The 25,533-nt window shown below is 43.3% G+C and overlaps 1 protein-coding gene across 1 annotated transcript in view; it reads left to right on the top strand.

Moving 5' to 3' along the window:
- The window catches only part of LOC147724109 (maternal DNA replication licensing factor mcm3-like), a 255,037-nt gene that overhangs the window by 173,628 nt on the left and 55,876 nt on the right, over positions 1–25,533 (top strand). The window contains exon 10 of the mRNA XM_086966949.1: positions 15,367–15,541. Within this exon, the coding sequence (XP_086823075.1) occupies positions 15,367–15,541 (175 nt within the window). The remainder of the gene's footprint in view (positions 1–15,366; positions 15,542–25,533) is intronic.

Below are 25,533 nucleotides of genomic sequence, written 5' to 3'. Positions count from 1 at the left end.
CCAGACTATGCAGTATGTGACCACGAGGCGCATCACCTTGGTGAAACGCCGAGGTGCGGATGACAATCCAAAGGGGATGGTTGTGAATTTGAAAGGTTGTCCTCGCCATTGAAATTGGAGGTAACTGCGATGGGGAAGATCGGGATGGTTATGTATGTGTCCTTAAGATCGAGATGCACCAAACCAGTCGGGAGGAGATCTCTTAGGAGGTGGATGCTCTCCATTTTAAAGTGACGGAATGTCAACCATTCGTTGAACTTCTTTAGGTTGATGATGGGGCGCTGTATGTTGTCCCTCTTTTCCACTAGTAAGAGATTGCTGAGGAAACCAGAAGGATGAGGCAATGTTCTCATGATGCACCTTTGGTGAGTAGTTCAGCCATTGCTACTTCTACCAACGCGGCATATGCTTCCGAGAACACCAGCGGAGTAGGAGGAACCTTTTGGGAATGTGAGCCATAGACTCATCAATTCACCAAACTGTACAGGGTTTCAGTATAGAATTCTGAGGTGAGAGTTGCCCAACTGTGTGCAAAATCTTCTCAGGCTGCCCCCCAGCTACTGACCAGGAAACACATTTACACTCCCCTTGAGAGGATCAGAGGTTGTCACTGCCTCTGCGGCCACCTCTGGAAATCCTATGGCAGGCTACCCTCTGGTTGGGTAGATATTGCTGAAGTGGGTGGAAGAGGAATCCTGCCTTTGCCCCCCCCCCCTCCTCCACCAAACCTCCCCTCCCCACCTCAAACAGCTCCGGTGAAGTCCAGGGCGTTAAGATCCTTTTAGTAGAGGCTTGAGCCTTGTCGAGCGAGTTGACATTTGCCACGAATTTGCCTAGTTCCTGTATAAACTGGTCTCTAAATAGCCGGCCCTGCACTATTGGGTGAGTTCCCCCAACTTGGGGTCTATTTTTTATATGGAGTGATCTGCGTCCCAGTCAATATGGCGCAAATTGCATTGCCCCCAAAAAATAATTGACCTTTGAGCCCACCCCTATAGAAGCTCAGGAGATATTAGAGTTCCGGATGCGTTCCGTCCTCCGCCATAGTCTGGATTTGTGTCATTGGGTTGTGCTGGTCCGGGAGTTTATCTTGGCATGCCCGCCTTATCTAACAATGCTCTTCTTTGGGTGTCTAATGTACTTGGTCAGAAAGGTGGCCAAGCGGGCATTGAGCTAGCCACTCCTCCCCTGCCCTGTTGCAGGACCGCCCACCCTCAATCAAACCCTCCTGCTTTCTCCCAGCGCTAGAAGCAGAAACATAAAATAGTATTTATAATATAATTTTCTTTCGGCTTCTCTCACTGCGAGAAAGCAGTGGGGCGACGCTCCCCCGCCCACATGCAGGAGCCTCCCCTGCTCGTCAGATGTACAGTATAACTAAAATATTATTCTATAGGCAATGCCTTGCATCTTATCTAATAATGCTGCCATTTTTGGTGCAAATGTGCTAGCTGTAAAAAATTGTTTGTATAATTTTGGCCTTTACCACCCTTATGATAGCTTCATCTGTTGCACTATATAGGATTTAGCTGGCATAGTGCAAATATTAAGTTGCAATTTTTTTCTCTCCCAATTTTCTCAGGTTGAGTTGTGGTTGAAGTCCGTTAATCATATTCCCTGGCAATTATAAAATGTGGTGTAATCTATCTTTTTAAGGCCTATTTCCACACTTTGTTTCGTTTCCCCCTTTAGTTTTGCAAATATTCCTTTTTGTTTTGCTAGATTTTGCCCCCAACTTGTTGCTTGCATTAAATCTATGCACCTCATTGAGAGAGAGTTTCAATCCAATTTTGGTGTGATCTAGAATTGCAAGATCATATGTGTTGGACTTGGTCCTTTTTGCAGGGTCATCCTTAAGCTTTTTGCCTTCCTCCTATATTTTGTCTGACTTGTTTTTGTTAGTTTTATGACTATGGGCACTTTTTCACTGCTGAGCAGTGCTAAAGTGCATATGCTCTCCCTATTATAAATTGTTGTATGGATTGGTTGGTTTACTTGCCATACCCTAGTATAGTGCACTGAGTGTGCCCAGGGCTTCTAAACCAAATGCTGCTGGTGGGCTTGCAGCACTGGTTGTGCCACCCACAGAAGCAGCTTGTAAAAATATCTCTCAGGGCTGCCATTGCAGAGCCTGTGTGCAGTCTGGTACTGCCATGTTGACTGGGCAAGTGCACCCACTTGCCAGTCCCTAAAACACTGACGTAACAAACTGAGGGCCCTCCCTGCATCGAACTTAGAGGGGCCCCCTTCGAGCTCAATCTGGAGCTCTCTGGCCAGAGGGCAGTGCTGAGGAGGGCCTCCTGGAGCTTGGGGCCCCCCGCACCGCAGGGGATGCGGGGGCCTGTGTTACGCCCCTGTCCCTAAACCTTCCCTTTTCTGCAGATTTGTCACCCCAATGGTAGGCCCAAGGGCAGGGTGCATTGTAGGTAAAAGGTAGGGCATGCCCTGGTGTGTGTGGTATGTCCTAATAGTGATTTACAGCCATTTTTGTTCTTCACTATTGCAAGGCTACCTGTTCCCCATAGGCCAGAATGGGCAGTTTGATTATTACATCTCATAATCCTAACTGACTCGGGGAACTAGGTGGAAATTCGAGTTTAGTATGTCTCAACTTAGAGTGATCAAATGCATCTTTTAGTGAAGTTGGTTTTAACAGTCTGTGTTTGAAAATACCACTTTGAGAAAGTATGTATTTTCTTGTCTAACCATCCAGGTCTGCCTCTGCTAGGTTGTATGTTCCTTGTCTGGAGTTTGAGTGACAGGGGCTAGGAGATTCCAGGAGACTGGGTGAGTCAGCACAGGGCTGAATAGAGAGATCTGCATGTAGATGGGTGGGAGGAGTTGCACCTGGGACCTGAATAGAGCTGTGCCTTCCTGCCACAATGCTGGCTCCACCTCCTGTGGTGCGTCTGATGTCCCTGGCCGGCACTGTGAAAGGAAAGGAGTCTTGTCAACAGTGCTCCAGGACTGATCAGAACTGGTTTGGACTAGGCAAATGCCTCTCTGCCTTCAGAGAACAAAGAGAAAATGAGTATAAAAGAGGGGACCCAGACCCCAGAACTTTAGTTCACTTTTGGAAAAGAAGAAACAACCTTTGCTGAGTAGAGGAACCAGAGGAACTGAGGAAGAGACTATCCCTAAACTGAGTGCTGTTTGGGGGATTGGTCTGCTGTGGTTACCTGACTGCCAAAGAAAGGAGAAAGGACTGTGTGCTACTTTCATTCCACTTTTGAAGGATCTCCAAGGGCTTGAAATGGAACTTGCCTCCTGCGAAGTCTCAGGACAACAGACTTCACCCACCAGCTCCCCAAGAGTTCTTTGGAAGTGCCTGCTGTTGTGTTGGGCTTTCTGAGGGACTGCGTGTCGCAAGGAGCTGGAAGCACGACTCGCGAAGAAGTTTGTCGAAGCAGCTGTCATCGCATTGCTGGAGAAGAGGATCGACGTTGCATCAGACGCCGCTGAATCGGCAGTGAAGCCTGTTGCCGCAGCTGTCACACCGCATCGCCGAAGCGCCTTGCATCGCCGGAAAAGAGGATAGACGTCGCACCAGGCTCCACTGCATCACCGGGAAGCGTGTCGCAGGACCTGTTGCGGCTCAGAAGAATTGTTGAGTCGCCACCTCCCCTCACAAAGAAGAACCTATGCATCAGTAGGAACCCGGCGCATCACTGTTCTTGCATGTAAAGAACCAACGCATCACCTTCCCGGCAACATTTTTGTTGTATAGCGTTACGCATCCTAAGGTACATTGACTTAGTGTTGCATTTTACATCTCGAGAGAACTGAGCTATTTCTACCATTTTTGAGCACAGTATTGTGGATTTTTATTGTTTGTGGTCTTGTGTTAAGTCTACATGAAAATACTTTTTTTTTTATACTACAACTTGTGTGGTGTCCATCTGTAGTGTTGTCACCGGGTTACTGTATGTGTTCACAAATGCTTTACACACTGCCTCTGAGATAACCCTGTCTGCTCGTGCCAAGCTACCAAGGGGGTGAGCAGGGGTTATTTTAGGAGTGTACCCCCTTACCCTGACTAGACACAATGGTCCCTATTTGGACAAAGGTACCTACCTCTGCCAACTTGTGACCCCGAAATCTAACAATATGGCATTTTGTAGGATTGGGGATCTTGTCACCCTATTTTCGGAGGGAGAGACTTACACTGCAAACCTAAGTACCGTGATAAAGAAGTTAAAGTGGTGATTGATTTGGTGGTCTTATGTTCTTGGCCCAATTTGACTCACACCCAAGGTATCTCTATAGCGTGACATAATTGCTTTAAGCAGAGTTTGTAAATGCCCCACTCATGCAGCTTCTTCCATAATATTTGAACACTGCTGAATAATCCACGAAGCAAGTGCCAAGTGGAGGTCTTTTCGCATGAGTGGCTAGGTATGATAGGGCAACAGTATCTACAGTCAAGGCTTTTTCACTGAATCTTGTTTGATAAGAAATCAAGTTTTCTTTATCTGCCCATACTTTCTAGATCTTTCAAAAGAATACTTGCATATGCCTTGGCCTCAACATCCAATAAGGCTATCAACCAGCAATTTGTAGGATCCATTGGGTTTCATTTCTTGTGAATCTGATGCAAAATGGATCAACACAATGATTCTGGAACCTGCGCCTGAACGAGCGAGGCTTGATACAATGGTGTCAAATAATGGGACTAGAATTCTATATCTGTTTTGAACCGGTGTCCTGGCTGGCTCTTTGAGCCATAGGCTCTTCTCTATAAAGTGGGTTTAATCATTTTTTGGTTTACATGGCTCTCCATAGCTATTGACTCCAGCCACTTCAGGCCTTTCTGGATTCCATTGTGTTCTTCTGCTGTGTACATGTTTCTTATATGTGCCAGCCATGTTTCTTGTGGTATTACGTTTCCATTTTTATACATTTTTTTTAAATTTGTTCACAAACTGCCAAAGTTCAGACTAGTTATTGGGCCTCAATAGTATGTGAACCCTACTCTATTGGTCTTAATGGTATTTCTTTTTGGCCTCCCAAAAGGCATTCCAATAGGCTCTCCTTGCTGTTAGTAACTTGAGTTTCACCATTGCATCTGCAACTTACGACGTATGCATTGTAATTGTTTTTCTTAATGTTGCTTTGTTTTTTAAGTGTGCCATAATAGGCTGTCATAACTGGATCATAGCTCTTTTTTTCTAGATTTGGGTTATGACCAACTGTTATATTTGAAGGGATTTGCATGCTTTGCCCTTCACTGTTGTGATCAGGTGTTCTAATTTTTTGCTTCATTCGATTTACGAAACTGGGCAGCACCTTCTATGCAAAGTGTTTCACTATTTAGGTTACCTCTGATGTTTGTGCCCTTGCGCCTCCTTCTACCCCTTCCATGAATATTGTTTAATATTTCGTCTTTGTACCCCTTTGTTAACCTGACCCTCTTCATTCATTGGTAACTGATACCTGGATCACATTGGTTTTCCTCCTGGTTAATATTTTAACTCCTTGCATTGCTTCTTGTTAATTTTGAATGGTTGGTTGTTTCTGTCTGAGTTAATTCTGGTGTTTCCTCCATCTGTGAAAGCGTCTCCTCTCCTGTTTGCATTTGATTTTTATCCTTGTTTATTGTTAGATCGTAGGGGCCAACTACCTGCTGATGGCATTGAACCTATTCAGAATTTTCAGATTATTTCTTGTGTTTGGTTTTTGGGATTATTGCAGTATCCATGCTGATTGCTGACCCTCGCTGCTCTGGGTGAGTTCATATGCTTTGCGCCCTCCACCAGTTACAATAACCTCTCCGCGAGTGTACACAGTTTGTCTTCTATTGGAGTGCATAACACCTTTAAATTCATTGCCTAGTTTAATTTCTAGGCTACTGATCTTTGTAGTGATCTCGGAGAAATCTGCCAAAGATTACAGGCCCGAAGTTATTAGATTGATTATCTGTTTTAGTGAGTAACTTAATGCATGGAGATGTTGGGTTGTGAACTTTTCTTTTGTTATCATACGTTTCCCTTGTTGGAGGTTTTTAAATGGTTTGCCTTGCCCTCCTTTTTTTGTGTTTTTGTTTGCGCATCGTCAGGGAGACTTTGTGAGATAGTTTCTAGTTGGATTGAAAAGCCGTGGGTTTTCTCTGACTCTATAATCTATTTATTTTTATATTGGTTTAATACCATTATATACTTGTTTGATCTCTCACTGCTGTTAGATACTGCTTGAGTTTTTGATTAGCTTTGCAAATTGGTCAGGGAAAGTGGAGTTCCATTTGCTACTTGTGCTGTGGCGTAGCATTTTCTAATATCCTATGGCCAATATCCTATGCCCAGTTCCCCCGTAGCTCACTAAGGCAGTGTAAGCGGTGGAGGGACAAAATATTTTGCGCTAAAACAGCAACTGTCTCTGAATACCCAAGTCTGACCTATGTATTTCTCTGGTCTGCACTTACTCCTAGAGTCTTGGGCCCAGCATTCCTAGGGCCCAAAACTATGGGGTTCAGTCTTAGGAGTGCTTATTGATTCCTTAAGTTCTCCTTGGTTGTCTGACTTGGGCTGTGCCGCCAAAGACATTTCACGGTGAGGGGGGGGGGGGAAGAAGGAGTTAAGAGTTGCAAGCTGCACTGGACCCTTATCTGCCCGCGTACGCACCTGATGCAGACACCCTCTGCTCCCCCAGCACTAGTCTTAGTGCCTAGTACACGCTACTGCAGTCTGTGCTTTACCTGCTGCTGGCAGACCCTCATGAATGACACTTCCAGTAAAATGAACGGTTGAAAGCTCACATGATTATTCATTGACACATGGACCATCCGTTAATTCAGCTCCAATTCTTTGTACTCTACAAGCATACCAACTTTGTGATGCAACCGAGGCGAAGGAATAATATTATCGGAGCTCTAGTTAAATCCACACATCTGCACCAGCTGATATCTGGCCCCAAAGAGTTTGAACATCTGCAGCACATAATATTTGAGTGTTTCCTCCGAGATTGGCAGGAACGAAAATCAAAGTTCTTCAGTATGCTGATGACGCCATCATCTTTGACCGTGCGCATGTTTGACAGCGTCCCCTGACTGCACTGGTGGCCTACAATAAGGCGAATAAATTCCAAGATTTTCAGTTATTTGGGCATTTGCTTTAACGAACAAGGCAGCTATTCTGAGCGTGTTAGCTCCCAGAAACATGCCTTTTCTGCATGGATATCTACGTTCTGCAATTTGCTACAGAAAAATTACCTGCCCCATTCTGTCAGCGGCTTGTAAGGTTATCCATAGAAAGTGAATGCCAACACTTATGTATAGAGCATTCCCGTTTAGAGACCAACTTGAGATTTGACTGGATCAGTCACAAAATAAATGCTTCCTCTGTGTTAACCTTCCCAAACTCCTCTCTTGGGTCTTATCTTTGACTGGAATTCAATTTAACAAGGCAAAGCTTGATAATAAAAGCTCACTTCTTAGTACACGGTTTGCAAGTGAGGAATGTAGCTAGTGGATCACTGAAATATGCAATTTTCACAAATTGTTTCTGACGAAAAGCTAAAGTGCCATAGATATTTGAGAGCTTAGATCGAAATCTTGAAAGCAAAGGATCTCTGGGAAAGCTCCCTACCACCTAAAACAATAGGCAGAATTTTGAACACAGGCAAGATTAATTTCAAGAGACCTGGATATTGACGTAGTTTACAATCTGGCTTTATAATTGCAGCTCCACTTTTTTACAGGCTGGGTACTATCACAAGGTTCTTGAACTATCCAATGAAATGCTATATGAAAAAGCAATTACTACGGATATGGGGTGGCGTAAATCCCCTTAAAGAGTACCACTTTGGCCGTATGACGGGAATGACCAATTTGGTTTGTAGGCTTTGTGGGGCTGCATCAGTCTTCAATGCAAATTGTCTGCATTTGTGCTGCTTTATAGACCCTATTGGCTGTGCCCATTTTTGCTTTTTTTACAGCTCTATATATGATCTAATCAATTACTTTTTAGTAATCTGGGGAAATCAGGAGCAAGTTGAATTGACAATCGTAATAGATAATTACAGATTCTCTATCAATTTTACAGGACTGGAGTATGACCAACGAAAACCTTACATTGATTACTCGGATTGGAAATAGTTCTAGCTGTTCCTGATGTAAGCGGGTGAAGCAAAGAAAGTGTAGCGCTCAGAAAGCAACTGTGCTGTACCTAGTAAAGCTAAATCTAAGGTTACCCCATTGAGTTCTAGCATTTTGTGGACTTTCAGCAGACAGGAATTTTCTGCTCTCAGCTGGAGGTTCTGATACTGGGGAGTAGTGAGGTCCAATCAACTGCATGCTAGACCTGTAACTCCAGAGCACTACCACTTTATAAGCTCCCTTGTACCGAACTGTAGAACTGTTAATCACTTTGTCTATTGCTATGAAATTTGTTGGAGAAAGTTAGTGGTCCCCTGCGATATAATGTATACTACCTAACGTAGCTTTTAGATCTATGACCTGACTTATCAACAAGAACATAATTCGACAGTGCAAATAGTTGCGTCCTGGGGCACAGCTCACTTGGGGGAACGGTGCATACTGTTTTAGTGAGTCTAAATGTCATGCTAACCATCCCACTGCTGCATAAGTTAACTCAAAATAGTTGCATTTGTGGAGTGCTTCTACACAATCAGAAGGTGTAGAAGCACTCGGAAGGTTGTGATGTGCAGATCAAAAACTGTAAAGAGGAGTATAGGACTGAAATAAAACAAATGCAACAGAACTTGTGTGAAACCGCCTGGCTGGAGCTGCACACAGCATTCAAGACAAATAACTTGAATTTGTTTGGACAAATTATTGGTCCTAGTATTGGCAATTACAGACCTACCAACTATTCTTTCATCCAGTTTGAGGCCTGTCGAACTCTCATGCTGGGGTTGTATGGATAAGAGCTGCCTTACCTGCACGGGTTTACATAAATAGCACACTAGAGATTTCTAGATCAGAAATAAAACTACTGGTTAAAAAAATCTTGCCCATCAAGGGCCGCTGGCCCAAACAGAATCCCAATCGATGTGATCAAACCTGATCTAGACCTGTGGGCATCCTTTACATCTGCATTACAGAAATTCATGGGTCTGGCAACATTCCTGCATCTAGGAAAGGAGCCATTGTACCCCTGGTCCACAAAAAAGGAATAAAGTGGTCTCAAAGAATTACCGACTAATAACTCTTTGACGCCAAAGGGACAAACATCTACTGAATGCATCATATGCTTAGGCGATGGAATCCAAGCTTTTGCCACTACACCAATACGGATTCAGGCAAACCAGATCCACCTCAGACAACATTGTCATTTTGAAACTTCTTGATAAAACCCTACAGTGGGGTCTCAAACTATATGCATGTTTTGATGATTTATTCATCAGCTTTTCATTGGGTCAACAGATCGAATTTGGGGGCAGAACTACCCAACTGGGGCAATTAATTAAACTCTACTACTTTTTTGGTTTGTTGCATGAAAACACCTGGCTTGAAATTGAATTAACCAGCAATACGCTTTCCCTAAGATGTCCCCCAACAGCCGCCTTCAATAAGGCTGTATTCTTGCACTTCTTCTTTTTTTGATCTATATCAGCTATATATCTTGATTGATAGTGGGCTTATGTCAAAATTTGGAGAGCAACTCATACCCTACTTAGCCTATGCTGATGTACTTTTATCACTTACCCCTAGAGGCCTCCAAAACCATTTAAAGAAATTGGAAGAATTTAATCATGATGATGATTTAACTGTAAATTCTGAGAAAAACATGGTCTGTACATGTTGCAAATGGACAAAAGAAAGCATCCATTATCACCAACTCAGTGAAGAGATTTGTTAGTAATTTCCGTGGGAGAGCTGTTACACAGGCACTTCATATAATTAATTTGAAATTGATTCTAATGTGATCATATGGCTCCATGGTCTTTGACACAAAGGTTATTATTATCTTGAATATAATTTGAGATCAAATAATTTCTATACTTACTGCAGTCAACTTCCGAGGCAAGACTTACTGGAGCTTTACTCTCTCTGATAAGCCGACACCACTTAGCTAAACTACATCTGTGACAGTCTAGTATTGACAGAGGAGTCTTTAAAGCAACTTATTGCCGCTGAATTGAGCAGTTCCAAGATTATCAGTTCTACACTGAGTCTAGCTTCTTTCAATAATATTGTTAAAAGAAACAATCTACCCCCAATAAAGATCTTGGCTGCAACATCACGGTTACAACGGAAAGACTTAATGTGACATTTTAAGCACCAATAGCGGATAGAAGTATATTAAATCATACAAGTTTTATGACTACTATGGATTCCAATTCACACACATCTCCGGGGTATCAACAACCTTTGCACCAACTTGTAAACCCGGGTTCCTATGTTTTCATTTGTTTTATATTCCTCTAGCTCCATCTAAAGACGCGTGGAACTTGACTTGTGTGAATACAAACCCTTGCTCACTTTGCAATTACAAGAATGAAACTATTGGGCACACTACATGTATTTGCCCAGTTTTCCTTGTGCTGTGGACTATGTATCTAACGCCTTTGTTTATTTCAAATCGGACTCGAACATTAAAGGAAGGTGTAAGAATTTTTCTTTTTTTAAACAGAACTGCCAAGCAGTAGGAAGAATGACCACTTTTTAGATTTTTCATACTGCTATTTAAATCAGTAGTTTTGGAAACGTTTGATAATGGCAATTTTGAACTTTTGAAACGCCACCCTTATTTTCTCTTTGTATTAGATGGGTATTGGTTAATTTACTGTGCAGCAATTTTTATTCATTTTAATTATTTTTTCAGTTTTATTACATCTAACACAAACTTATCATATCGATCAGGTATATAACAATTGCAATATTTCAGCTGCATGAGCAGTTGGATCTTTTTTTAATCACTAAACAAATACCGCAGCAGGGACCATCTCACTGTTGGACTTTTTACCTATAGTGAACAATGGCCCACGTCTGCAGGAGAACCGCCGTCTATTTGGGAATAATACTCCATCTAATATTTTATTCTTGCAGGGAATGGGGGTAACCAGGTGTGACCATCAGTGCAGCTCTATTTATTCATTTTAGACTAAATCAACCCATCATGATCTTTTCACCGCTTGACTTTTCACCTCTAGAGGACAAGGGCACCCATGGTGTTTTTCTACCTTATTAGGTTTCTCTTCCATTCCAATTTTCCTTTTTGTTTCACTTCAATAAAAATATTGCTGTAGCAGGCACTAGCACATCTGCTCATTACACACACCTCTACCTTTAATATGTTGCCTTCCACTTATTTTCATTGGTTTTGAACTTAATTCTATGAAATTTTACTTTGAAATGTTGGGTAACACAATAGTTTACACACAGAAGGGGTACAGTAAAGCAAGCCACACACATGCCAACGTACACATAAGATTTTACCTGTACACATGCACTAGGCATCTCAGTTTATAATTTTCCTATAGGAATGCTGCCAGGCAGGGCTCCCTTAGCTGGACAGCCCGTTTGAAGGCCTGCCTCATCTTAAACTTGGAGGACTCTCCGCACTCTAAATGCATAAACTGCACTTTCCTGCTTCACAGACTATTCCTCGTTGGCCAAGACGTGTAGTTTGTGTATTTTTTTGTTGGTGTCATTATCGGTCATTATCTCTGCAATGCACAGCTTTTGACACTTGAAATGACGGGGGTGGGGGGGGGGGTGCGGGGGGGGGGAGGGAGGCAATGAGAGAAATTCCGGAATGCCGTAGTTGGGTAGTTGACACTACTGTACCTTTAGCATTTGGCCAACCAGTGAATGTTTTTGACCCAGAACCAAGGGACAATGTGGGTAAAAAAAAAAAGCAAACTTAACTTCTTTGTGCCAGCAATTGAGGCATGCATTTTAAAGGCCAGGTTAGCCTTCAATTTGTTTTCCATTCTCCAGAAGCCACGATCAGAACATTTATAGAGCACGCTACTCACCCGTGAGGGACTCAAGGCGCTGAATGGAGGGGGGGTGCTCTTGCCGCTCGAATACCCAGGTCTTGAGGTGCTTCCTGAAGGTGAGATGGTCCTGGGTCAGTCATAGGTGTGCGGGAGGGAGATCCATGTCTTGGCGGCTAGGTAGGAGAACGATCTCCTCCGGTTGTGGATCTGCGGATCCCTGGGACGATGGCGAGGCTGGCGGAGAGGAGCTGGCAACGTTTTTCATTCCTTCCTGGAGGTTGGTTTTAGCGGTGGCGGGGTCTTTGGTGAGGGAGAGTATCAGCTGGGTGTCGGCGTAGGAGATGATGTTGAGGTTGTGTTTGTGTGCGATGGTGGCGAGGGGGTTCATGTAGATATTGAAGAGGGTTGGGCTGAGCAAGGTGCCTTGGGGTACTCCGCAGATCTTGGTGGCCGCGGAAGGGAGGGAGGCGGACACTCTGAGTTCTGTCGGAGAGGAACGAGGTGATCCAGTCCAGGGCTTTTCCTTGGATCCCAGTGTTGTGGAGGCGGGTTATTAGGGTGCGGTGGCAGACGGTATCGAAGGCGGCCGAGAGGTCCAGGAGGATGAGGGTGGTTGTTTCCCCGTTGTCCATCAGGGTCCTGATGTCGTCGGTGGCTGCGATGAGGGCGGTCTCGGTGCTGTGGTTGGCTCGAAATCCGGACTGGGATGGATCGAGCGAGTTGTTTGCTTCGAGGAATGCAGCCAGTTGTTTGTTTCTAGGGCTTGTGCTTCTAGGGCACTACCATAATTAAATAAAAACTTTAAAGAGCTGCTTCTCCACCAGTCTCCCTTTGTGTTGGACTGTTTAAGTTCTGTTGCCATTCCAGTGACTGCCATCCGCTATGAGGATGGAAAAACTGGTAGTGATATCGGGGCACGAATGCTCATCTATTGGGGACCAATGTCTGTCCTATTCTTCTCAGACATGGCTAAGTCTTGCCTGATCACTCTTGTAATTCCGCAGTTTCCCATGGAATGTTACAGGGATGCTTCAGTTGTTTTTCTAATATTTTGTTTTGCTCTGTGGCTGGGAAGAGTGTAAGGAGTGAGAGGGTGTGAGGTCAGGTTGGTCCCTGGCTCGGAGTTCTCCTCTTGTAGGCAACTGCAGATCGACTAGGAATAGGATGCATAATCCCTAGCCTCTCCCTTTCTTCCCCTACTTGCCAATCCTGTTTTAATTGAGGAAAAGCACTGGAACATCTTCCCCTTTTGGCAGCAGACACTCTGACATCGGTGGACTTTACCCTGGCATGAAAAAAGGGTTATCAACGGAGATCAAGTGAGCGGTTTCAGATCAGTTCCTAAAAGTTTGGTTCTACTTTCATTGATGCGTCACAAGACCACTCAATGTTCCCACATATACGTGCCCTTATGTGCTCTCTTGCTTGGGATTTTTTTTTTTTATTCATTAATCCTTCCCTGTTCCAGGCAGTCTGTCGTTTGATTTGTCATGTGGACCCTTAATGCCTATAAAGTGCACGATTGGCCATAAAGGGAAAAAAATGCCATTCGTTTAATTTTATGCTATGTATTTCTATGGCATGTATAGTGTGACGGCTAGTGTAGCTCGGCCATAGAACTAGGCAGAATGTGGGATCTTAATCAAATTTTTTTACGTGCAAGGAGAATGATTGTTCATAAAGGCAGACTTAGATTTGGCAAAAGGCTTTTTCAACTGTGAAATAAAGTTTGCATGAGTTTGGGTTGGTTGGAATGTGGGGGGGTGAGGTAGGAGCATGTATAGAATATTCAAATGAGTTCTTGGTCGGGTTTTTAATGAGCTTTTACCCTGCACCAGGGCTCTACCACACGGATTCTCAACCTGGGAGTATTCTCTTGCCGGACCGGCCCCCTCGTCACTTTTAGTTTGAGCCAAATTCATCTGCGGTTACAGAAAGTGGTTGAAAGGTGGACTACTGACCCACAGCTGTTCATGGTATTCAAAATGTCAGATTTCAGTGTAATCTGTACAGAAAAAAATATCAGTTTGACAGAGAAGGAGCTGGAATGCCCGTAAACAGCTTTGTGTGTGCTGCATCTACATCTTTTTGGTATGGAGTATAGTAAGCAGGGGTGTCATTTGAAGTCTTAGAATGTAATTGTCCTCAGGGCAATATACAGTTTCCTTAGGATGAATACATTCTGACTTGGGTTGTGGAATCCATTTTAGGAAGTTCTCCAGTTTGGTGGTTGGTCTGGTTTGGGAAGTTTAATGCATACTTTTTCAAGCATGCAGCCTAGTTTAGGAGGCCATGGATAGATGCCAGCCGAAAGTGGTCCAGACTTGAACCCTTTCTTTATGAAGTCAACTATTTAAGAGGAACTTACCTAACAAACTGTATTCATTATAATGACTAATCTTTTGTAGCTCAGGTGTAATGCTTGCCTTGGCACCGAGACTGTCTAACTTGAAGTACAGATGTTCCACTCTTGCCAATTAAAGTGACATCGTTAGTTCTTAAATTGCTAAATGTATGTCCATCTGTTTCTTTAATCTGTGTAAGCGGCTAAAAGTGCATTTGAAAATGTAACTGGGTCCAACTGAATGTCTGAGCTAGACTGGATTCATGCCTTGTTATTGGCCTCTGGCAAAACCCTAAATGTGACGTGGCATAGTATACATCTATTCTCCCACACCAATTGCTTTGATATTGGAAGTGGTTAATCCTTATTGGTTCCTGAGTATTGTTAGAATGGACATTTTAAGGATGTATCTATAGCTATATATGTCGTTAATCAATGCTGAGGTGTATGTAACTTTTGGCCACACCTAAACTGAATTTCTGGGTCTACTTTTTGGGGTAGGGGCATTCCCGCTCACCTCTTAGAACATGTTTAATCATTTACATTCTAGACATGCGCCAAGGTAACATAGATGATCTGCATAGCATTACCGGGATTCTGACCAGGAAAAGTTGTTTTAATTTATTTTTTCTGATAGCAGGACTGAGTGCGACCCGACAGTCCATCTCGAGGCATATGTTCCATTACAGCTGTTGTACCACTGGCACCTGAGTGCCAGGCTCATTCTCGCTGCAAATCACAGGGTTTGAAACCCCGCGGCTTGCCATTTTCATTATTATTTGCAAAGGTGCTTCTTTACTTTTTTTTTAGCTTTACGTATTTGTTTCTTCCTTTACTCATTTTATTCATCTTTAATTATTTTTTAGATTCATGCTGACGCCACTCTCGCAGGTGGTAAATTAAAGTAAGAGAAACATGGTGATAGCGGTGGTTAGATGCCACATGAGTGCACCATGGATATGTTTACTTCAAGAGCTTTCTAGTGAATGGTGCATTGCAAGTATTTACTAGGTTATGGTTATTGTATTAAAAAATCGTGCAAAGTGCCCTAGTTAATGACCTGCAATGTAATATCATAAGCAATGAGTTTACAATTCCTCTTTCCTCTCCCCTTTTATCAGTACGACCAGTACAAAACACCAATGGAAAACATAGGGCTGCAAGACTCCCTTCTGTCGAGATTCGATCTGCTCTTCATAGTTCTTGATCAAATGGATGCAGACAATGATCGAGAGATTTCCGACCATGTTCTGCGCATGCACAGATACAGGGCACAAGGAGAACAAGATGGACATGGTAAGGATTGTTAATTGGGGTATGTTGCCTTCTACTCATTCGAGACACCCTTTCATAAATGTGGACGAGATCTAGTGCTATGAATCAAAGGGGCAAACGTTTCAATAAACCAGGTTGTTAAAAAGGTAGAATAAAGCCAGCACATCTGAATTCTTTATTCGCCTCAAGTTTTTTTTCTGACCAGACTAACTTAATATAATGTTTATGTATTCTGATAATTACTTGGTTCATCCTGTATTAGTGTCCTTTATAATCAGTGCGTACAGAGGTTGTCAACAGTTGATCTGATGGTTGTTTGTTACCTTTTAAGAATTATTTTAATGAGGCACATGAGTGGCTAATGTAAGTTGTGGGGTGCAGATATCTTTTTTTCTCATTGATGATCTATGCCAAGTGTTCCTCAGAGCAGTGTTTGGTGGAAAGTATGGCGGAGGCAGGTTGTGCAGTGTTTGGCAGACTAATTTTACATGTGCACTTTAGGAATGCTCACTGCTATCCTATAAAATGTAGTAGTGCAGTTCTTCAATGTTACAGTTAGTATTTGGCTGTGGGAAAGACTAAACAAGGATTACTAGTTTATGCCTTGTTTGCTGCATCCGCATTCTCCAGAATAGCCAGCATCTGTGTAACCTCTGGGGAAGGTGTCTTTCTAACTGTTTCTCGAAGGACCTGGCCTCACCCAAATGCCTTCTCAGGACGAATTTTACATCTCATCATGTAAGTTTTTCCTTACCATTTAATTATGAAGATTTGAGCATTTTTGTCTAAATTTTAAAAAAAGAAATCTAGATCTATAGCTCTAGATCTATATATTATTTTTCACTTCTGAATTTCTCCCCTCCTTCTTCTCTGTTGGGTGGCTTTGTTGAGGGGGACATTATACTGATAGGAGACTTCAATCATGTATGGGACACCGACGTTAATACCCACCATCACAGAGCACATGCCGGTGTATTCACTAAAAATACGAAACTAGCGCTTCGCCAATTAGGTTTGTTTGATTCTTGGAGATCTATTCACCCCACCACCTGAGACTACACTTTTTTTTTTTCTAGTTTCTACCATATATATTCCAGACCAGATAACGTTTTCCTCATCCAAACCTCTGCAGCACACCATTTAAAACGCCACCATGCACAACTATACATGTCGAATTATGCCCCAGTGGAGTTCATATTGGAGCGGCACACTGAAATCCACCTTCTGTAGATCGTTCTTCCCAAACCCTTTTACTCAGGACTGTCTCTTCCGTGACTAACTCTGTAAAACAATTTGAGACTACTGCCAAATGAATAAGTCCCAGGACATTAACCAATTCAATTCAACATTACTTTATTCGGAATAAAACAAATCCATAAAAGTACAATGTTAAAAAGGTATCTCAAAGATTTAAAAAAAAACATGCTAAAAATCTATTTACCAATAATACATGAAGTATAATTGATTCAACACAAGGTTCATCTCATAGAGCAACCATAGAATGTCCTAAAACAAATATAATTCCTCCAAAATATAGTACAATGAGCAATTACAGAATAACGACACCGATAAACAATTGTAAATACCTGAGGGAGACCCTTCCTTTCTCAGAATGACAGATATTACACACAGACCTTTATTCCTCCCCTCTGCTGGTTCTAAGTTTCATTGCCAATCTTAGAAAATGTATTGTACAGAAAAGCGTTGGAGGCTCTGGAGACAATTTCAAAAACAATTGGGCCACCTTGGCTTGTTTAAACTTGGCGTTTCTAAAAATATCTTTTAAAAATAATCGCCTAGGGTAGGCATAAAAAGGGCATAATAGGACAAAATGAAGCATGTCCTGCGGAGACCGTTGGTCGCAGCCGCAAGTACCCTTCGCCTCCAGGTGCGTTATATACCCTGCTGGAACTGCCAACATATGGTGTAACAAGTTTAGCCTGAAAGAAATCTGTCCTGGGAATTATAAATAAGGTACAGATAAGGTTCCAAGCCCAAACATGACTTTGTTAGCTGGTGAGTTCTCACTGATAACTTAATCGGCTCCCTGTATTCCCTATTAGATATTGCTCTATTTAAAAATTCTAACTTAATGGGGCCCTTGTCCTTAGATAACAATTTTGTTGGGTGAATAAAATATTCAACATGCCCATGGCCATCAGGTTTTCCTTAACATATTTGAGCCACGGAATATTATGGCCCTGGGCCCGGGACATGCAGTCCAATATTATCTTATGGCTTAACGTCTCCTCTGGATTTGTCAATGTTTTGATCCAGCATGCAAGGGGTTTCCACTTCAACCTGTCACACATGCCCAGTTCCTCATTAACAACATAAGAAGGTGTACTCTGGGGGACTTTCAATACCCGCCTCAAGTATTTATTTTCCTCTATTTGTAACTCATGTGGGTCTATAAAGCCCCAAACCTCGCTACCATATAGGACTTTGGCACAGCTTACAGAACTGAAAAGGTTAAAAATTTGCTCGGGGGACCATCAACCTAACCTCTTTGCAAAATTCATAGTTGCCCCTGTGGCGTTAATTAGTGTATGAAATTTCTCCTCTGCAAGGGCTTTAAAGCTAAGTCGACTATCAAATAGGATCCCCAAATATGAGAATGACTTGACCTTCTCCAGTCCATGTGTGCCTATTGTGTACTTAGTTTTCCTAGTTGGTCCTTTCCCTATCTCTATAACATATGATTTGGTAAGGTTCGGTGACAAGTCTAGACTATCCATAAACTGGACAAAGCAGTCTATAAGCCGCTGCAGTGAGAGCCAAAAGCACTGCGTCATCCGCATACAATAACACAGGAATCCCTCTCCTTCCTATCAGTGGGCAGTCCACCCCTAAGGCTACCAGCGCCTGAGCTAAGCCAATTATGTATAGAGTAACTAGGAAGGAGGCCAGGATAAACCCCTGCCTCACTCCCCTTGAACACAGGAAACGGTCACTGACCTTTCCCTCCTCATCATATCTGACCTGTGCAGAGGTATTCTGGTGCAGTGCTCTTAGTATATTTACCAGTCCTGGGTCGACTCCCAAAGCCCCCAATAATTCCCACAGTTTCTTCCGATTTACTCTATCAAATGCCGCCGTGAGATCCTTGAAAGCCAAGTACACTGTCCCCTCACTGGCCACAGTGTACTTGGCTGCCAGGAGATATAAATTGAGACATTGATCTGTAGTGGAGCGGCCATGTCTAAATCCATACTGGGTGTCCGTAATAATCTCATGTTCCTCCGCCCAATCCAGCAATCGGTTAAGAATGACCCTACCTAAAACTTTCATGGTAACGTCAATAAGTGAAATAGGCCGGTAACAATGTGGGCTATTTCTATTCCCTTTTTTAAATATGGGGACTATTGTGGCCGTAGACCAGGATGCTGGTATCGTTGTCTCCACTGCAGTGTTTATTACCCTGGTGAGTATGGGCGCCCAAAGTTCTTTCTGGCTCAAGAAGAGGTCTGGGGGAATCCCATCAGGGCCCGGCGCCTTATTACGTGTCAGCCCCTCAATCCCTGCCTTTATCTCTCTTAGGGAAAAGATAATCTGCCATGGACTCACTTTCCGGTTCTACTATGATCAGATCAGCAGTACTACCATAGTTATAAAGCCCCTGATAGTGCTCAAGCTTGGTTTCTGGTAGAATATGACGGGCCAACTTGGATTTATTTGAATCCTGAAAACATGGTTTATTGATGACTTTCCAAAAACCATTCAACAACATGGGATGCCTTCAAGATGTTGGTTAGGGGGAAATGTTTCTGACTGATGACAACTCTAACCCAACATAAGTTTCAAGAAAGACTAGCACAAGAGGTTGAATTTCATTTGGCCTAACAGGCCCACAAAGCCTACACACCCTAACCCTCCAGAGGAAGGTTACTGCACTATGGGGAAAAATCAATGCCCTATACACTAATTGAGCAGAACTAACCCTACCTGCCTCAAAAAGACCACATATGAACTGGGCTATAAAGTTGGGTCACAGCTGGTGAGACAGTTGCAAGTCGAGCAGGAAAGGGAATACATAAGTCAAATACATGGATAGTCCGGAGAGATGCTGCAAACAGAGGTGGGGAAGGCTCGTTCAGTTCAAGACTTCTATAAATGCATCTGCACCTCGGACCTCTGAGGTACTGCGGAGCAGTGGGCCTAACTAGAAGAGCTCGATTTGCCACGTGTCTCCACAGCCCACAACGAAGATGTTCAAAATGCTATTGATGCCCCTAAACTACATATGTCACCTGGTCTGGACAGATTTATTGCTCGATTTTACTAAACTTTCAGTTCAGACCTTGTCCCACAACTATTTAATTATGTGGCGGATACATGCAGTGACCCCATCGATTGTAGAAGCCCTGATATGTCATCCTCAAACTGGAAAAAGACCTTCATTTCTCAGTGTCCTACTTAATCTTGATGACAAATTATACACTGAAATATTAGCCAACAGGTTGAAAGACATCCATGCCGTAACTGATCCATGCGGTTCAATCCGTCTATATCAAAGGGAGGCAGACCCATGACCAATTTAGACGGGTGATCCTCTTGGTCAAAAAAGCTACAAAAAAACATATACTAGTGTCATCTTAGGATTCGACACCAAGAAGGTATTCAACCAAGTGGATTGGCCCTCGCCCACACATTGCATCAATTTAGGATGGGGAACCACTTCATAGCCATGATCCAAGCCAATTACGCCTATCCCTGCTCCACGGTGTAAGTAATTGGGACTGCTTCTGATTTATTTCAGTCTGGAACGAGGTACGAAAAAGGGGTGCCCGCTGTTCCCATTATTATTTGCCCTTAGCATTGAGCCCCTAGGTTCAAGGATATGAGCAATGCCCTTCTTCCATGGACTATCTTTTAGCTCATTTGAGCATAACATTTCCATGTACGCAGATGACTTATTACAATCTCTCTCCTCCTCCCAGATGTTATTATCAGCCCTACAATCCGAACTACGAACCTATGAATCAGTTGTTGTGCTTTGGTAACCTTCATATATCCTTCTTACTTAACCTGACAATCCAGATGAGAGAAATGGAGGAGATAGTGTCCTCCACCTCCTTCCAATGGATGAAAAGACATCACTTATTTGGGGATAAAAATCGCTCCCACAGTAACTGGCCTAAACAAAGCAAACTGCCCTCCCCTACTGTGGCAACTTAAAGCTGACCTTAAACGCTCGGCCCTTGTGTATTTGACTTGGCTGCATTGATGCAATAAAGATCACCGTTCTACCACAACTTTTATATCTTTCAAGGACTCCCCATTTGAGTCGATGGGGGGCTTCTTCTCTATCCGCTCGATTTCGGAATTTCTTCTGGCAAAACCACAGGGCTTGACTGCTGCATACAGTATTGACCCTCACTCGGGATTCAGTGGAACTAGCCTTACTGGACCTTACTTTGTACTATAAAGTGGATCTACTACAAGTATTTTGCAGAATGGTCCCTTAGAGAATCTGAAACCTTATCTCCACTTGGACGGAGCGGTGGTCGGTAGGACAATTTTAGGATGTCCTGTGGAAACCCAAACATGATTGACCACTTAATGCCTATTTGAGCATGCTAACTACTACCACTCTGAAATTTTGGGACAGTGTGGCTCATGCCCACAGTTTGGCATCATTTCCTCCTCTAACTACACATCTATCAATTACAATTACGCCTTTAAAACTGCCTTACTACCGGGACGCTTCGATCTGTGGCCGGAGGGCGGTTGCCTTACTATTTAGTATCTTTCATGGGTGGGGAATACTCATTTTTGAGAAATACCACAGACTTTCAATTTCCTGCCTCCGATATACCACTACACCCAATTGGAGCACAGAGTACTACAGCCAACATTAAGGTTATCAGCCACCATGGACCTTTCCCTTTAGAGAAATTTGTTCGGTGACCGGGGGTGAGGGGAGAGGGAGGGGACACAAGGTTGTTCTTTTTTTTCTACTCCCTTCTGACCACCGCTGCCCATTCTTTGACTGAACATCACATGACACTTTGGGAACACACATTTGGGACACTGATCATTACAGAAAAATGCTGCAGTCCTGGCCTTCAAAAATGTACTTGCCCACTTGCAATAGCGAGCCATTTTTAGCACCTACTGGTCCATTCTGGTGAGTGAATATAGTCTGGAAAGGAACAGGTGTTCTGTTCATTCAGAAAGTAAATGAGCAATAAAGAGGCCTTTGAATCTTGTTTTTATCTTGCCACATTTGCTGTCTGTTCAAGGAAATAGGAAATGTCACTTTGCCTTTTTAGTAATTGCTGCTTGGATAATGGAGTTTCTTTCTTTTTCTCTTACTACAGTGAGAGGTTTTGTCTAGTGAGCTGTCTGACAATCATTGTGAAGCAAAAGGCAGAAAGACGCCAGTTTTCTAACACATACCATAGCTTGCAAATGAATAGTCCAAATGTCAAAATATATCCGGAATTACGAAAGCACACGTTTTTGTAATTGAGAAGTGTGATTCAAACAAAGATTTAAATAGGAGCAAAACAAATCAGAACACTACTTTGTGATCTGCTAATGACAAACATTGATAGAAACTATTTCCAAACATTGTTTGTACACTATAAAGTGTTATTATTAAAACCGCAGGTCCGTGGATAATTTTGTGGCCATGTCAATGTAAAATCTACTTATTACAAATGACACTGTGCTGCCACTTCATGCTTTAGTAACGTATTAAGTGATGGGGTTAAACATGATTTGAGAAACCTTACTGGTCCGCTCTGATGACAATGCTGTTAATGAACAGAGAGGCAAGTTAGGGGGGTGATGTGTATCCTATATGTGACTAGATTTGTATTGTATGTGTAGCAAAAGTTTAGTCTATTAAATCAAACACAAGTTTTTTGAACAGCAAACCTGCTGAAATTTCATATTTGAAGGTGCGCTCATATCTGATAAGAAAATGGTGGCTCTGTGAATTAAAATATTTGCCCAGGATCGCATCATTAGGAACCAGTTTATGGGTCAAATAGATAAGTCCCTAGACATGCAGGTCTAGTCACATTTACATGATTTTTTGAGGGCTGCAAACTCTAGGGTGACATCCACAGGTTTACCTGTTAGATAGGTCAAAGGGAAGCTCACTATAAAGTTTTGTGATTTGTATCTACACCTGGCAAACCTCCAGAAAATATTTCCAAGCGAATCAGATCGCTGTTGGAGTTACTGGGAGATTTTACACGCATTTGGTGAGTCTACCCAGTGATAAAACTATATTCTGCTGAGATTTTAACACAAATGAGAGATTCTAGGCTAACCCCTCCCGCATACATAATGTTTTGTCTATGGTCTCCGAGATACGTCCCTTAAACACCAAACATTGGGAGATAGATCCATCCTGTGGCTCTGCCTGGGAGCTGCCAAAACGACCTTAGCTGCAAAATGGAAGAAACCTGAAGCCCTCTCTATGTACCAGAGGCATGTCCGCCTTAGGCAGGGACTCGCAATGGACCGCATGGCTGATATACTCACAGACCTTAGGAAAGACTTCAACTTTGTATGAGGACCTTTAGTGCAATTCCTCTCTTCAGGCCTCCGACTCTTCTCCAGTCCTAACTGTACAAGAGCACTCCACCTCTTTCAGGTTTGATACCCCCAACTTTGCGTATGCCCAAATCTCACTCTCAGGTTGGGTCTGTGCTTGCTCCCCGCCTGCCAAATCACAGATTCGCACCCAACAATACCTGCCTCTGAATTTGATCCATGCGTGTTAATTAGTAGTTTCCTTTGTTTCGTGACCTTTTGGGGAAAGGGATTACAATGGGCACTTGCATTGTTAAACAGCGCTTTAATTGAATGATGGTGTGCACATCACTCTCGGAACTCTTGGCATGTGTGGCTGGTCTTATGCGATAACACTGTCCATTTATAATATGTGCCCTTCTAAACGTAATAAAGAAAATTTGAGGAAAAACAAGTTTAATCACATGTATTTGAATAATTTTGAAGTTTCATACCTACTTCCTCCCTACTCCCACTGAAATAGCTACAAGATGACCCCCCCCCTTGATTCAAGTGCAGTTTTATTCCCATCATTGCCAACTTTAAATATATATTTACTAACTTTGTGATTAATACATTTGATACATACATATTACTCATGTCTTTGTGTACACATTGCCTGGGATCCTGACATCACAAAAAGTTTTAGTCATAAGGTTGAACTCTTCACTGGGCGAAAGTATCCAGCTGGCATGGGATCTTCCAGGGTGTGAAAGTCAAATTTCTCTCATCAAATATCAACTGCTATATCGTGACTTAGTCCATGGCTATCAAGCCTTGTGGAACCCATCTCAGCCACAACCTGCGGCATTGTCCAGCTAAGGATTTTTGACTTCCATTCCAGAGACTTGCGTCAAAGAGGAAATCTTTCTACTGGACCAAACCTGGTCCCAATATCTGACACTTTGCTTCATTGCGGTCAGCCTTTTGACTTTGACAATGTTGTGTGACCAGATAGCCATGGTCATTACTTGCACTTTTTGGTGCTAGAAACATCTTAAACCATCTCTACTTTTGATTTTTGTAATTTCTGTGTCAGTTTGCTCATTTCACTTCATTATTAATTTGAGTGGGATATTTCTTGTATTGTGTGCTACTTTTTTTTATTTAAATCCTTTTTATTGCATTTCAAGAAATAAAACACGTCCCAGATCGGGCAATGTAAATCTCGGGAAACACGCCCCTCTTCTGACCCGCACCCCCCCACCCCCAGGGTTGTCGTGGTGCGACTGGGGTAGGAAAAATGCGTCCATGCGGTTGGGCGTGGGTTTCCTACTGAACGGCCATGCCCCAAACAACCCCAACGGACCAGTCCCCCCTCCACCCAGTCCACCCCTCCCCTTACCCTGGAACCCTCCCCTCCGGTGTGGTCACTATTCTGATGATCATTATGCCAGTCATCGAACCAGGAAGGTCTAGACGGGTGTTTCAGAAGTTCTCCGGAACTCGTCAGCCAGTCGAAGAACCTTGAGGTATTTTGGGCAGGTGAGCTCGTTGAATTCATCGGACAGATGTATCAGGGGTTGCCAACTATTGAGGAACGTGTTTTGTGTCTGGGTGAGGGAGGCCTGTATCCTTTCCATACCCATCGTGTACCACAGCCTGTGGAGCCACCCAGTGTGTGTGGGTTTCTGTGTGGAGCCCCATATTGATAGGATGTGTTGCGTCGCCGCCCCCATTGTCAGACCCATTTGTTTGCCTCTGAGTGATTTGAGTGGGAAGGTGAATTTGTTGGGTAATCCCAGCATTGTGTAAGCTGGCAAGTGAGGGATTTTGGTTTCAAAGTATTTGTCTATATCTCTAAGTACTTGCTCCCAGAATTCCTGCACCTCTGTGCATTCCCACAGTATGTGGGGTAGAGTGCCTATTTGTCCGCATCCCCTCCAACACAGCGGGTCGCGGCGCGGGTTACTTTGATGAAGCTGTGCTGGTGTCCGGTGCCAGTAGTAAGCAGTCTTAACTGTTGATTCCTTGCTAGCCACATTCTTAGTGGTGTGATGTGCCCTGTAATATAGGTCTTGCCACTCCTTGTCGGTGAGGGATCGTCCTAGTTATCGCTCCCATCTGTTTTGACCCGCTGAGCGCGAGGAGGGGAGCGGCGGACATAGCATTTTGTATAGTTCTGTTATCACTTGTTTATCTGTCTTCTTGGTGTGGAGCCATTTTTTCAAATGGAGTGAGGTGCCTGCTGACCTGTGGCAACATGTCCCTGCTCGTGAGCCAGTGACTAATTTGAAAGTATTGGAAGCGCGGAATCTGCGGAAGCGCGTAGGCGTCCTGTAGGGATTGCAGCGGCATAAAGCCTTCTAGATCGAAAAGATGACCAGCTGACCTACAGTCCAATTACCTCCAGTGAGTGAAGGATCCATGAACCATACCCGGTGCAAAGGCTGGATTGTCGAATAGGGGTTAGGGGTGTCAGCGGCGATGGATAAGTACTGAGTCCCTTAGTCACCGCCACCTTGTCCCACACCTGCAAAACA

The sequence above is a fragment of the Lissotriton vulgaris genome, chromosome 4_1, assembly GCF_964263255.1.
Source record: "Lissotriton vulgaris chromosome 4_1, aLisVul1.2, whole genome shotgun sequence".
NCBI lineage: Eukaryota > Metazoa > Chordata > Amphibia > Caudata > Salamandridae > Lissotriton > Lissotriton vulgaris.
This window is presented reverse-complemented; position numbering and strand designations above follow the sequence as displayed.